Source organism: Carlito syrichta, unplaced genomic scaffold, assembly GCF_000164805.1.
Source record: "Carlito syrichta isolate Samal-C Ts95f unplaced genomic scaffold, Tarsius_syrichta-2.0.1 Scaffold308099, whole genome shotgun sequence".
Taxonomy (NCBI): domain Eukaryota; kingdom Metazoa; phylum Chordata; class Mammalia; order Primates; family Tarsiidae; genus Carlito; species Carlito syrichta.
The window spans coordinates 561,638-575,499 of record NW_007252195.1 but is presented as its reverse complement, the minus strand read 5'-3'; the positions used below and the strand labels follow the sequence as shown (position 1 = coordinate 575,499).

The 13,862-nt window shown below is 41.2% G+C and overlaps 1 protein-coding gene across 2 annotated transcripts in view; it reads right to left on the bottom strand.

Moving 5' to 3' along the window:
* The window catches only part of AFG1L (AFG1 like ATPase), a 212,836-nt gene that overhangs the window by 3,947 nt on the left and 195,027 nt on the right, over positions 1–13,862 (bottom strand). Inside the window, exon 11 of one of the 2 annotated variants that reach the window (XM_008064891.1) lies at positions 1,253–1,393. The exons of the other annotated variant lie outside the window; for it this stretch is intronic. Within the exon in view, the coding sequence (XP_008063082.1) occupies positions 1,253–1,393 (141 nt within the window). The remainder of the gene's footprint in view (positions 1–1,252; positions 1,394–13,862) is intronic. 2 annotated transcript variants of the gene reach the window in all.

Sequence of the window (13,862 nt, the reverse complement as noted above, 5' to 3'; positions counted from 1 at the left end):
CTTTATCGCCCAGGCTGGAGTGCAGTGGTATGATCGTGGCTCACCACAGCCTCGACCTCCTGGGCTCCGTCCATCCTTTCACCTCAGCCTCTTGAGTAGGTGGGTCTTTAGGCACACACCACCATGCCTGGCTAATTTTTTATTTTTTGTATAGACAGGGTCTTACTATGTTGCCTAGGCTGGTCTCAAACCACTGGGCTCAAGCAATCCTTCCTCCTCGGCCTCCCAAAGTGCTGGGATTACAGGCATGAGCCACCGTGCCCAGCCAACAATCTTGTAAGTACCATTGTTATCCCCTTTTTCTAGAGAAGGCAATTGGAGCTCTAAGAGATTAGCCCAGTACTCAGGATAGACAGCCTGGACCCAGGGCCCATTCTTTCACCACTAGTCTATACTGACTTTGATGACTGGGCAATGGTTTGACAATTCATGCAAAAACACATGGATTAAAAAAACAAACAACAGGATGGTATAATGCCAGTGACTGGGGTTTCTGGGCCATAGGGAGAGAGAACTCCAATATTCAGGAGGGCCCGTTATTTATTTATTTGCTCATTCATTAGTCTGTCAGTCCAATCATTTATTCATACAACAAGCATTTATTGAGCATTCAGTCTAGACAAGGCATTGTATTATAGAACCTCATAGGTGAAGCACGTAATCTGTCTAGGAGAATGAATCGGTAACATAGGAAGTGTCTTGTGATGGGAGCTTTACTATACGATTACTGCTACTATGAATACTTCTTATATGGCATTTTTGGGCATAGTAGCTCACACCAGTAATCCTAGCACTTTGGAGAAAGAGGAAGGAGGATGGCTTGAGCCCAGGAGTTTGAGACCATGGTAAGACCTTGTATCTACAAAAAATAAAAAATTAGCTAAGTGTGGTGGTACACACCTGTAGCCCCAGTTACTTGGGAGGCTGAGGTGGGAGAATCACCTGAGCCCAAGAGTTTGAGGTTGTAGTGAGCTGTGATCCCACCACTGTACTCCAGCCTGGGCCAACAGAGTGAGATTCTGACTCCAAAAGCTTGTGACAAATGCTTTAAACGCTTTAAATGCTTTACATGGACTAGTTTTTGAGTCCTCACACCAACCCTCTGAAGTAAGTCATTATCATCCCTGACTTGCAGATAAGGAAACTGAGGCACAGGGAGGCGAAATAAGTGGTAAAGCCAGGATTCCAGCCCAAACCACCTGGCTCCAGAGCCCACGATGGTTAGCGCTGAGCAAACATACTGTATCCTTACCTTGAACTCATAGAAGTTATCGACGAGAGTTATGAACCTTCGGGCTTGAGTCCTCTTTGCCAGAGTAAATTGTGGAATGTTTCGTAAAAATATTGTATCAAAATTCTTTGCTAGTTCCAAATAGTCACTGGCTCCAAGTGGCTATAATTAAAATGAAATAAGAAAATTAAAATAAACCAACTCTGGTTGCCTTTGGCTTAGCTTAATTTGAAAACACATCTCTTTCTTGTCATGGTGTGATCCGGATGGTGCTTTGAAGTCACTTGACCAAACGGGCAGGGTTTTCAGAACAGGCCAAGGATACGACAGGGTACATACACTGTGTTGCCTTAACAGTGATGTTAAAAAAACAAAAACAAACAAACAAAAACCCCAAAACGGAGAGGGAGCAAGGAGAAGACATGAGTGTGGTGGAAGTAAAAAATACCTTCAGCTGCAGCCTCAGTTGATGCCTTTCAGGTCCCTATCCTAAGTCTGAGCTTCCATATTTTTCTTTCTATGACATCATTTTAAACATGTCCTAACAAATCCTCCCTATGACTCAACTGCAAACTGTCACCGTTGTTCAGTAGAGCTATCTGATAACGGCTGCTGAATATTATGTCAGTTTGGAAATAAAGACTATACTCCAGCATCAAGATCGTTAGAAATTATTTTTAGTCTAATTGAAGGTATGATTATTCAAGGACAGCATGGCTAACCTCCTTAGGAAGTATCAGAAGGCCTAAATGAGCAGAAGTAGCCTGAGACTGCCAGAGTAACTTGGAGCAGCATGTTGCCTCTTGACATGAGGAGGGCGCAGGCCTCAGAGGTCACACAATTATTCAGAAAAGTGCCACCTGAAGAGTAAAGTGCTTGTACCTGAAACATGAATTTAACTCATGAACATTATGAAAACTATCTGCAAACACATTCTTTTGTTTTTCTGAGTTGGGATCTCACTCTGTTGCCCAGGCTGGAGTGCAGTAGCATGATCACAGCTCACCACAGCCTCGACCTCCTGGGCTCAGGTGATTCTTCTGCCTCAGCCTCCGGAGTAGCTGGAACTACAAGCACACACTACACGCCTGGCTCATTTTTTTTAAAGAGTCTCACTATGTTGCCCAGGCTGGTCTGAACTCCATTCCTTTACACCTAGCCCCATCCTAGCAACCAGTTGAACTCAGTAATATGGAGAAACATGACTCCATAAGGCCAGCAACAATTGGGTAAATTGAGGAAGGACATCTCAGGATGAGATTTTACAAATGTTACAGAGAAGCTTACTGATACCAGCAAGAGCTGTAAAAGCCGGCTAGCCAGCTGTAAAACGTTTGCTATTAGTTCCAAGGTAAACATAAAGTAGTTAACCATTTGCTGCTAGTTCTGGTACACAAAAGCTGTCAACTATTGCTGTTAATTAACTCTCTCTTAAAGCCCCACAGTTAATCAGCCTACGGTACAAACCTCTGGCACAGCATGTAGCCAATTTGCAAACTTCCCCATGGGGTGGGGGGACAATGCCCCTGGCCCACACGCTGGACCCCAATACAGTCCTATAAATGCTTCTACCTAGACCCTGCCTCTTTGAGACAGCAAACGCTCTCTGCTGTCTCTGCCTATTGTGCCCTTCACAACGAATCTTCCCTTTAATAAATCACGTTTCAGACGGGCTCGGCGGTTCAGCATGTAATCCCGCGCCTTGGGAGGCTGAGGTGAGTGGATTGCCTGAGCCCGCGGGTTCGAGACCCTCCTGGGCAACTTGGTGAGCCCTCATCTCTACAATAAATCAAAAAATGAGCCGGATGTGGTAGCGTGCGCCTGTAGTTTCAGCTACTCGGAAGGCTGAGGCGGAAGGATCGCCAGAGCCCAGCAGGTCGAGGCTGCGGCGGCCAGGAGCGGCCACTGCACTCCAGTCTCGGGGACGGAGTGAGACTCCAACTCAAAAAAAATAAATAAATAAAAATAAAAATAAATCACATTTCTTCATTCATGACTGTCTTGGTGAAATACTTTCACCCCCGTGACTCCAGCCATACCAAGCCCACCGCCACACATGACAAGTAACAGTCAGGAAAGGGATTCTCACAGCAGGGCTTGTAAATCCAGATTGTTCAGTTCTGGACCAGTGATTCCCCTTGAGGGAGAGTGGTTTTGAGAAGGATGCAGCCACTATGGACATAGGCAATAGTGCAGAAACCCAGAGAGTGCCAGTGCTCAGCAGGACCCTTCCTCCCATGTCCTCTCACCAGCCACATAGCAAATGAGGGCCGGGGATGATGACCTCTGTCTTGCCCGTCCTCTTTCCCTGGCCAGAGCCTCTACCTCCAGACCTTGTGCCTGACCTTATCCGAGACAAGCCATGAGTATTGTGGGTATTGTCTGGATATAGACTGTTTTCCGCTCTACCTGGTTTCTTTCTGCCCCCTCCCTCAGAGAGCGGTCCCTGACCAAGGTTGGTCTCCACATAGTCCCAGGAATGAGTCAGGGATGCAGGTGACCAAGCAAAGCTGAGAACCATGTAGGCGGCATGCTTAATCAATGTAATTGTAAACACCGTACAGGAATTTGAATGATTAACTTGATTGCCTTGATTATAAAACTGTTTGCTGTATATCCCCAGGTGCGAATTCTTCACTGGCTTGTCACCGATCTGCTGCCATCTGTGCCATGGCTTTCCTGGCTGGACCTCCAGGTGACTTCTTGGGAATAGGTAAACGTCATGCATAAGCCCTCTCAGATTTGGGGTTACCCTAAGTGTGCTCTGGGTTTCTTTATAGAGAGGGTAGTTTAAACCTGAGTCTCTTCCAAGGGAACCCTGCTGTCAGGCCTGATAAGGACCATAGACCATGTTGATAGAGAAGCTAGGGGCAACAGCACTTGGCTGCCTGGATTTGAATCCTCTGTCTGTTACTAGCTGGGTACCACTAGCAAGTTAAACAATCTTTCCGTTCCTTAGTTTTCTCATCTGTAAAATGGGGATTTGATTCCTGGCTCACAGAATTGTGAGGATTAAACAAAATAATACATGCAAAGCATTCAGCAGAGTGCCTGGGGCATATATCACTATCCAGACCATTTTATTACTTAACAATTATGTGTTACTATGTATTATTTGTTTTATTATTTTGAGCACAAATGATTGGGCTTAGTACAAGTGAGTTGAGGGTGTAAAGAAATGCCTTTCTCAGTAGGAATCAGTTCATTTCACTCCACCACTGACTGCATCCAAAACCCCAAATCAGCCTTTGTGCATCTGCCTGTCTTCAGGGTCACAGCAAGGACCAGATGAGACTGTGGAATCACCCTGTAAAGGAAACTCCCCTAAAGAGAGAGGGGAAGAGCAAGAGGTAGTATGTCTGGAAAAAGGTGAACTCGGACACTCAGACAATAAGACTCATGCCCTGAGGGTACACTCTTTTTTTGAGATCAGTTAGAATTTAGTGTCTCATCTTCTGTAAACCAGGAAATGTAAGTTAAAAAAAAAAAAAGTAAAACCTCATATTAGGTATATAGTTACATGTAATTAAGCTCACTTTTTATGCATGGATGTGATTTCTATCAATGTAACTACATGCCCAAGGAGAATCATTATCAGAAGTGCCCTGAAGTGCCTGGGGCAACTGAAAATCAGAATTTAGCCCACTCAGCTGTTTCACAAATTATATACCTCTGTCAGTGGGTTCTGCATTTGCTATTATATTAGCAACTATGCCTTTCTCTGACATCCCTAAAACAATTATGTGCTCATTCACTTAAAGAAAGTGAAAGCTTAATATAACATCTATTGCTTTTAAAAACAATAGTCATTGGGGCAATGTGGCATTATTGTTTAATGTGTATAGTTTGGGGTGGTAAGAAAGTTCTAGAGATGGATAATGCCACTGAATTGTACACTTAAAAATGGTTAAAAGGGTACATTTTATGTTATGTATTATTTGACCACAATAAAGAAATAGTCATTAAAACAAGAAGTTATTGGTTGCCAAAAAAACCAAAAACCAAAAAACCCCTCCCAATTTAGGCCATGAAGAGATAGAAATATAATTTTTTTAAAAAAAACATGAGAAAGAAAATGAAATGTATCAAAGGAGGAAGTCTTTTCCCAAAAATGATCAGCTCCAGTAATCGTAAGATTAAACCACTCCTATTCAATGTGGTACTAGAAGTCCCACCCAGAGTCATCAGGCGAGAGAAAGAATTAAGAGGCATTCAAATTAGCAGGGAGGAAGTCAAAATATCTTTGTTTCCTGGTGACACAATTGCACACCTAGAAAACTCTAATAATTCCTCCAAGAACTCCCAGACCTGATAAATGACTTTCAAAAAGTTTCAGGATAAAAAACCAACGTACAAAAATCAGTAGCATTTCTATACACCAATAGCACTCCAGCCAAGAACCAAATCAAGAGCTCAATCCCAGTGACAAAAACCATACAGACACACACGCACACAAAAAAGACCCTAGAAATACATTTAACCAAGGAGGTAAAAGATCTCTGCAAGAGGAACTACAAAACCCTGATGATAGAAATTGTAGATGACACAAACAAATGGAAGAATATTTCATGTTCATAAATTAGAAGAATCAATATTGTAAAAATGACCATACTGCCCAAAGTAGTCTTACAGATTCAATGCAATCCTCATCAAATCACCAACATTGTTTGTCACAGAACTAGAAAAAACAATCCTAAAGTTTATATGGAACCAAAAAAAAGAGTCAAATAACCAAAACAATTCTAAAGAAAAAGAACAAATGCAGAGGAATCACATTGCCTAACTTTAAATTATACTACAAGGTTACAGTAAACAAAACAGCATGGTTCTGGTATAAAAATAGAAATTTTTTTTAAAAAAGCTCCCTTCCAAAACAGACACATAGATCAACGGAACAGAATAGAGAATCCACAAAGAAAGCCACATACCTACAACCAACTGATCTTTGACCGAGCCAACAAAAATAAAAATGGGGATAGGACACTCTATTCAATAAATGGTTCTGGGGAAACTAGCTAGCCATATGCAGAAGAATGAAACTGGACCCCTATCTTTCACCATATCTAAAAATTAACTCAAGGTGGATTAAAGACTTAAACTTAAGACCTGAAACTATAAAAATCCTAGAAGAAAACCTAGGAAACACTCCTCTGGACATCAGCCTAGTCAAAAATTATAATGAAGACTCCAAAAGCAAATGTGACAAAAACAGAAAAATGTGACTTAAAGTAAAAACTTCTGCACAGCAAAAGAATAATCAACAGAGAGAAGAGACAACCTATGAAATAGGAGGAAATATTTGCAAATTATGCATAGACAAAGGACCAGCACACAGAATCTACAAAGAATGCTAACAACTCAACATGAAAAAAACAAACCACCCCATTAAAAAGAGGGTAAGTGACATGAACAGACACTTCTCAAAAGAAGACAAGCAAGCAGCCAACAAACATATGAAAAAAATGCTCAACATGCCGAATCATCAGAGAAATGCAAATTAAAACCACAATGAAATATCATCTTATACCAGGGAGGTGGCTGTCATTAAAAAGTCAAAGAACAACAGACATTGAAGTGGATGCAGAGAAAAGGAAATACACACTGTTAGTGGGAATGTAAACCGGTTCATCCTCTATGGAAAACAGTATGCAGATTTCTCAAAGAACTAAAAATAAGCCATTCAACCCAGCAATCCCACTACTGTGAATTTACCTAACGGAAAAGAAATGATTGTATTGAAAAGACATCTGCACTCACGTTCATCACAGCACTATTCACAACAGCAAAGTCATGGACCCAATCTAAGTGTCATCAACAGTTGAATGGATAAAGAAAATGTGGTATATATACACCATGGAATGCGACACAGCCATAAAAAGGAGTGAAATCACGTCCTTTGCAGCAAATTGGATGGAGTTAGAGGCCATTAGCCTAAGTGAACTTAGAAACAAAACCAAACATCAACATGTTCTCACTTCTATGTGGAGCTAAACAATGGGTACTCATGGACATAAATATAAACATAATAGATGGCCGGGCTCAGTGGCTCAGCCTGTAATCCCACGCTTTGGGAGGCCGAGGTGAGTGAATTGCCTGAGCCCACAGGTTTGAGACCCGCCTTGGCAACTTTCAAGACCTTATCTCTACAATAAATCAAAAAATTAGCTGGGCATGGTAGCGCACCTGTAGTTCCAGCTACTTGGAAGGTTGAGGTGGAAGGATCGCCGGAGTCCAGCACGTCGAGGCTGCAGTGGCCGAGTCTGGGTGATAGAGTGAGACTCCAACTCAAATAATAATAATAATAATAGTAATAATAGACAATGGGGACACCAAATCAGGGAAGACAGGGAGGAGGGCAAGTGTTCAGAAACTACCTATCAGGTACAATATTCACTATTTGGGGAATGGAGACACCGGAAACCCAATCCTCACCAGTACGCAATATGCCCATGTAACAAATATGCACGTCTCCCAAAATCTAAAATAAAATCATTTAAATTCTAAAATGAGTGAGATTAAAATATGAAGTTAAAAAAATACAACTGATTCTCCATATCTGTGGGTTCCACATCTGCAAATTCAACCAACTACTGATTGAAAATATTCAATACAATAACAATACAACAACAAAATACAAACTAGAAAGCAATGCAGTATAACAACTATTGACATAGCATTTGCATGGTACTAGGTATTATCAGTGATTTGGAGATGAGTTCAAGTATATGGGAGAATGTATGTGGGTTCTATGCAAATACTATGTCATTTTATATCAGGGACTTGAGCATCCACAGATTTTGGTATCCATGGGAGGTCCAGGAGCCAATTCCCTGCGGATACCAAGGGATGACTGCACTTGAAAACACACCAGTCAGCTAGGCACAGTGGCTCATGCCTGCAATCCCAGCAATTTAGGAGGCTGAGGCAAGAGGTTTGATTGCCTGAGCCCATAGGCCCAAGGCCAGCCTGGCAACTTGGCGAGACCTCGTGTCTACAACAAAATAAAAAAATTAGCCAGGCATGGTGGTGCATGCCTGTGGTTCCAGCTACTTGGAAGACTGAAGTGAAAGGCTCGCCTGAGCCCAGCAGGTTGAGGCTGTGGTGGCCGTGAGTGTGCCACGTCACAGCCCAGGTCAATATGCTCCCATTTATAGTGCGTCTTGATTTTAGTAGTTTTCTCCCAGATAAGCATATGAAGATTAATGTGTTATCAGTATTTATTTTCTCTCTAAGTGTCAGCCAATATCCAATCCATCAGCACATGTATATTGCCTCTGCACCACTGTCTTCTTCCTCTGGTACTCTAAATGAAACTTCATATTCTCCATTTATTTTGTCCTTTCTTCTGTATAGTTCTTTCTTCTCCATGATTAATTTTGAATAGTTTTCTCTGGCCTATATTCTGCTCTACTATGTTTCTCCTTAGCTGTGCTTTGCTTTAAAACCCATCCCTTGAATTTTTAATTTTGGCTACTGCAGTTTGTGGTTCTAGAATTTTCACTGGCTCTTTTTACAAATTAAGACATCTCTTTTTATCATCTTTAAGTCTCTTCTGAAACCTAGTTCTAAGCCTGGCTATCTTTTTTAACCTCTTTGAATATGTACGTCTAGTTGTTTAAAATATGGACTCAACTCTGATATCTGAAGTTCCTAATTTGATTGTCTGTTGTTTTTGTTTGATCTTATTCATAGTGTCTTGTCTCCTCATATGTTTGGTTACTTTCGTACATGCTACATTTTATCTTTGAAAAAAGTACTTGTGGAAAATAATTCAAGTTCAGAGCTTGAAGTTTTCCAAGTCCTCAGTTTATACAAAGTTGACTGAAGTCCATGAGAGGGTTGGTTTACTTCTGGTTCATACTTATTCCTTGGTGCCGTCCTTCAGGGCTCCATCCAAAGTGGGGGACAGTTAACTAGGTCCCCATCTTTGGCTGTCTCTGATTTTTGACCACTAACTCACTAAACCTGCCAAAAGTAAACTCAGCTCACCTCATTTTTAAATAATATTGCTAGTGTTCATCAGTACCTGTTTTCCTCTTCTTTCTGGGCATAGAGATAGACTATAAGCATATCTTTTTATTGTGCTTGATTTATTGCACTTCACAGATACTACTTTAAAAAAAAACAAATTGAAGATTTGTGACAACTTTGCATTGAACAATTCTATGGGTAGCATTTTTCCAAAAGCATGTGCTCATGTGTCTCTGTGTCATATTTTGGTAATTCCCATAGTATTTCAAATTTCATTACTATTAATCTGTTATGGTTACTGTTATCAGTGATCTTCGATGTTACCATTGTAATTGTTTTGAAGTACCACAAACTGCATCCACACAAGATGGCGAACTTAGTGGATAAATGTTGTGAGTGTTCTGACACCCCCACCAACCAGTTTTTCCCCTGCCTCTCCCTCTCCTTGGGCCTCCCTATTCTCTGAGACACAATATTGAAATTAGGCCATTAATAATACTACAATAGTCTCCAAATATTCAAGTGGAAGGAAGACTCTCACTTTAAATCAAAAGCTAAAAGTGACTAAGCTTATAAGGAAGGCATGTAGAAAGCTGAGACAGGCCAAAAGCTCTTGTGCCAAACAGCCAAGTTAGGAATGCAAAGAAAAAGTTCTTCAAGGAAATTTAAATTGCTGCTCCAGTGAACACATGAATATGAAAGTGAAACAGCCTTATGGCTGATACAGAGAAAGTTTGAGTGGTCTGGATAGAAAATATCAAATCAGCTACAACATTCCTTTGAGCCAAAGGCTAATCCAGAGCAAAGCCCTCACTCTCTTCAACTCTATGAAGACTGAGAGAGGTAAGGAAGCTGTGAAAGAAAAGTCTGAATCTAGCAGAGGTTGGTTCATGAGGTTTAAGGGAAGAAGTTGCCTCCCTAATAGAAAAGCATAAGGTGAAGCAGTAAGTTATCCAGAAAAATCTAGCTAAGATAATTAACAAAAGTGGCTACACTTTCTATTGGAAGAAGATGCCATCTGGGACTTTCATAACTAGAGAGGAATCAATGATGGCTTCAAAGCTTCAAAGAACAGGCTGATTCTCTTGTTAGGGGCTAATGTAGCTGGTGAATTTAAGGTGAAGCCAATGCTCATTTACCACTTGGAAAGTCCTAGGGCCCTTAAGAATCATGCTATGTCTACCCTGTCTGGGCTCTAGAATTAAAACAAAGGCTAGATGACTGCACATCTTTTTACAGTACAGCTTACTGAACATTTTAAGTCCATTGTTGAGACCTACTGCTCAGAAAAAAATTTTTCTTTCAAATATTACTGCTTATTGACAATGTACTTGGTCACCAAAGAGCTCTGATGGAAACGTACAAGGAAATTAATGCTGTTTTCATGGCTATAAAGACAACATCAGTTCTACAGCCCATGGATCAAGAAGTCATTTCAACTTTCAAGTATTATTATTTGAGAAATACATTTCATAAGGCTATACCTGCCAAAGATACTGATTTCTTTGATGGATGTGGGCAAAGTAAACTGAAAACCTTCTGGAAAGGATGCACCATTCCAGATATCACTAAGAACACTAATGATTCAGGGGAGCATATCAAAACATTAACATAAATAGGACTCTGGAAAAAGTAGATCCAACTCTCATGGACAATTTGAAGGGGTTCAAGACTTCAATGGAGGAAGTCACTGCAGATATAGCAGAAATAGCAAGTGAACTAGAATGAGAAGTGGAGCTTGAAGACGTGACTGACTTGCTGCAATCTTGTGATAACATTTGCACAGATGAGGAGTTGCTTTTATGGATGAACAAAGAGATTGGTTTCTTGAGATGGAATCTACTCCTGGTGAAGATGCTGTGAACATTGCGGAAAAGACAACAAAGGATTTAGAGCATTTTATAAACTTTGTTGATAAAACAGCAGCAGGATTTGAGAGGACTGACTCCAATTTTAAAACAAGCTCTACTATGGGTAAAGTGTTATCAAACAGCATCACATGCTACAGAGAGATCTTTCATAAAAGGAAGAGTCAGCCGGGCTCGGTGGCTCAGCCTGTAATCCCGTACCTTTGGGAGGCTGAGGTGAGTGGATGGCCTGAGCCCGGGTTCGAGACCCACCTGGGCAGGCGAGACCTCATCTCTACAATAAATAAAAAAATTAGCCGGGCGTGGTAGTGTGCGCCTGTAGTTCCAGCTACGTGGAAGGCTGGGGCGGAAGGATCGCTGGAGCCCAGCAGGTCGAGGCTGCAGTGGCTGGGAGCGGCCACTGCACTCCAGTCTGGGCGACAGAGTGAGACTCCAACTCAAAAAAAAAAAAAAAAGGAAGAGTCAATCATTCGGCAAACTTCATTGTTGCCTTCTTTTAAGAAATGTCCACAGCCACCCCAACCTTCAGCAATCACCACCCTGATCAGTCAGTAGCCATCAATATTGAGGCAGGACTTTCCACCAACAAAAAAAAATGTTGACTCACTGAAGGCTTAGATGATTGTTAGCATTTTTTTTTAGCAATAAAATATTTTTAAATTAAGGTATGTATGTTTTAGACACAATGCTATTGCATACTTACTAGACTACAGTGTAGTGTAAACATAACTTTTATATGCACTGGGAAACAAAAAAATTCTTACAAATCACTTTATAGCAATATTTGCTTCATTGTGGTGGTCTAAAACCAAACCTGCAATATTTCCAAGGTGATGCTTGGATTTAAGTGTGACCATGTGATCAAGTTCACACCAGGGAATGGGAGAGAAAGTATATCACTCCTAGGCCTGGTTCATAAAAACATCCCACGCAAAATTCTCCTTCTTCTACTCTTAAAGGAGAGATGAAGCCTGGGTCCGTGAAGGACTGCATGGAGCCAAATTTCTCTGGAAACCTGCACTGGATGGTAATCTGAGCAAAAAATACATATTTATTTTAAACCTCTAATTTGGGGGTTGTTTCACCAGCTATCCTATCCTAATACTTATTTCATCTAGCTTCCTTCATTGCCCTAACCAGGAGGGTGGTGAAAATTACAGAGAAAGAATCCATCATGCCTGAGGATACAAAACTTCCTAATGTTTCCTTGTAGGAATCAGGATTCTCATTCACACAGATGGTAACTCTCAAAAATTTCTCTTCAAATTTTCTTCAGATTATCATTTTAAAAAGTCTTAATCAAGAACTGCATTTAGTCATTTCAAACATCACAACTGATTTTTTAAAAGTTATATTTATGGAGACAAGTCTCTCATTACAAATTTGTAAATATTTTGTTTGAAAGTTTATTCAAATTCAATAGTTAGTGTATTTTTAAATACCTGTTAGCTTATTTTTCTTCCTGTGACTATAGAATACATAGAAGTATAATAAGTGCTTTCACTAAACCACATATCGATGCTCCCACATCATCTGTGTGCCACATACATGATGTCATTTTTGATGTGTGACATCCTGATCAATGTGACTGATACTGATTTAAATCCGAATGTTGCCACTCACCCTCTCATCCCCAATATTCATTACTGAAAGATGTTTGGAGCCCGGCCTGGTGGCTCACACCTATAATCCCAGCACTTTGGGAGGCGGAGGCGAGAGGATTGCCTGAGCCCAGGACAATTCTGGGCAACTTGGTGAGCCCTCATCTCCACAGTAAGTCAAAAAGTTAGCCAGGTGTGGTGTTGCACACCTGTAGTCCTAGCTACTTGGAAGACTAAGGCGGGAGAATCACCTGAGCCCAGCAGGTCGAGGCTGTAGTAGCTGTGATTGTGCCACTGCACTCCAGCCTGGGCGACAAAATAAGACTCTGACTCCAAAAAAAAAAAAAGACATGTAAGATGTTTGGGCATTCAAATGCATTAACTGAGGGTACCTGCATACCGACCATTTGTATACCTAACCCTGAATTGTACCCCACATATTTAAAATAAAAAATTTATTAAAAAAAAATAACAAATGCATTAACTAAGAAATTATCTAGAAAACTGTGATAATTAAAAACCCATTGGAGAAATGAAGAGTGCCTATGTGGAATAGTCTGATGGCATCGGGGTTCCACCTGTTCTTGCCTTCTTGCCCACCCCTTTGGGATTGTGACTTCTTCCCAGTTTTCCCATGACGACGTGGAGTCTGCCTGCCCAACTCTTTAGTTTGTTTTGGGCAGAATGAGGCAAAAGTGTCAGCTTCCCAGTTCTGTGTTTAGGTCTCAAGAGGCGTTGCACGTTTCTGCTCATTCTCCTGCAACATGTAGACCAGCCTGCTGGAGGAGGTAAAGCTAACTGCCTCAGTTGAGAGAGTGTCCTAAGCTGGCACACAGTGGTTGGCCCCCAGACAGGTAAGAGCCTCCCCCAGACCAGCAAAGCGGACTGCAGATACATAGGTGAGCCCATCAGAGGTCAAAAGAACTTCCCTGCTGACCTGTAGACTAAAGAGCAACAATAAATGCTTACTGGTTTATTTTGTTTTATGTTTTTGAGTGGAGTCTCACTCTTGTTGCCCAGGCTGGAGTATACTGGCATAATCACAGCTCACCACAGCCTTGAACTACTGAGCTTGAGCAATCCTCCTGCCTCAGCCTCTCAAGTAGCTGGGACTACAAACACAGACCACCAAGTCTAGCTAATTTTTTTCCTTTAGGTAGAAATGAGGTCTCTCTATGTTGCTTAGGCTGG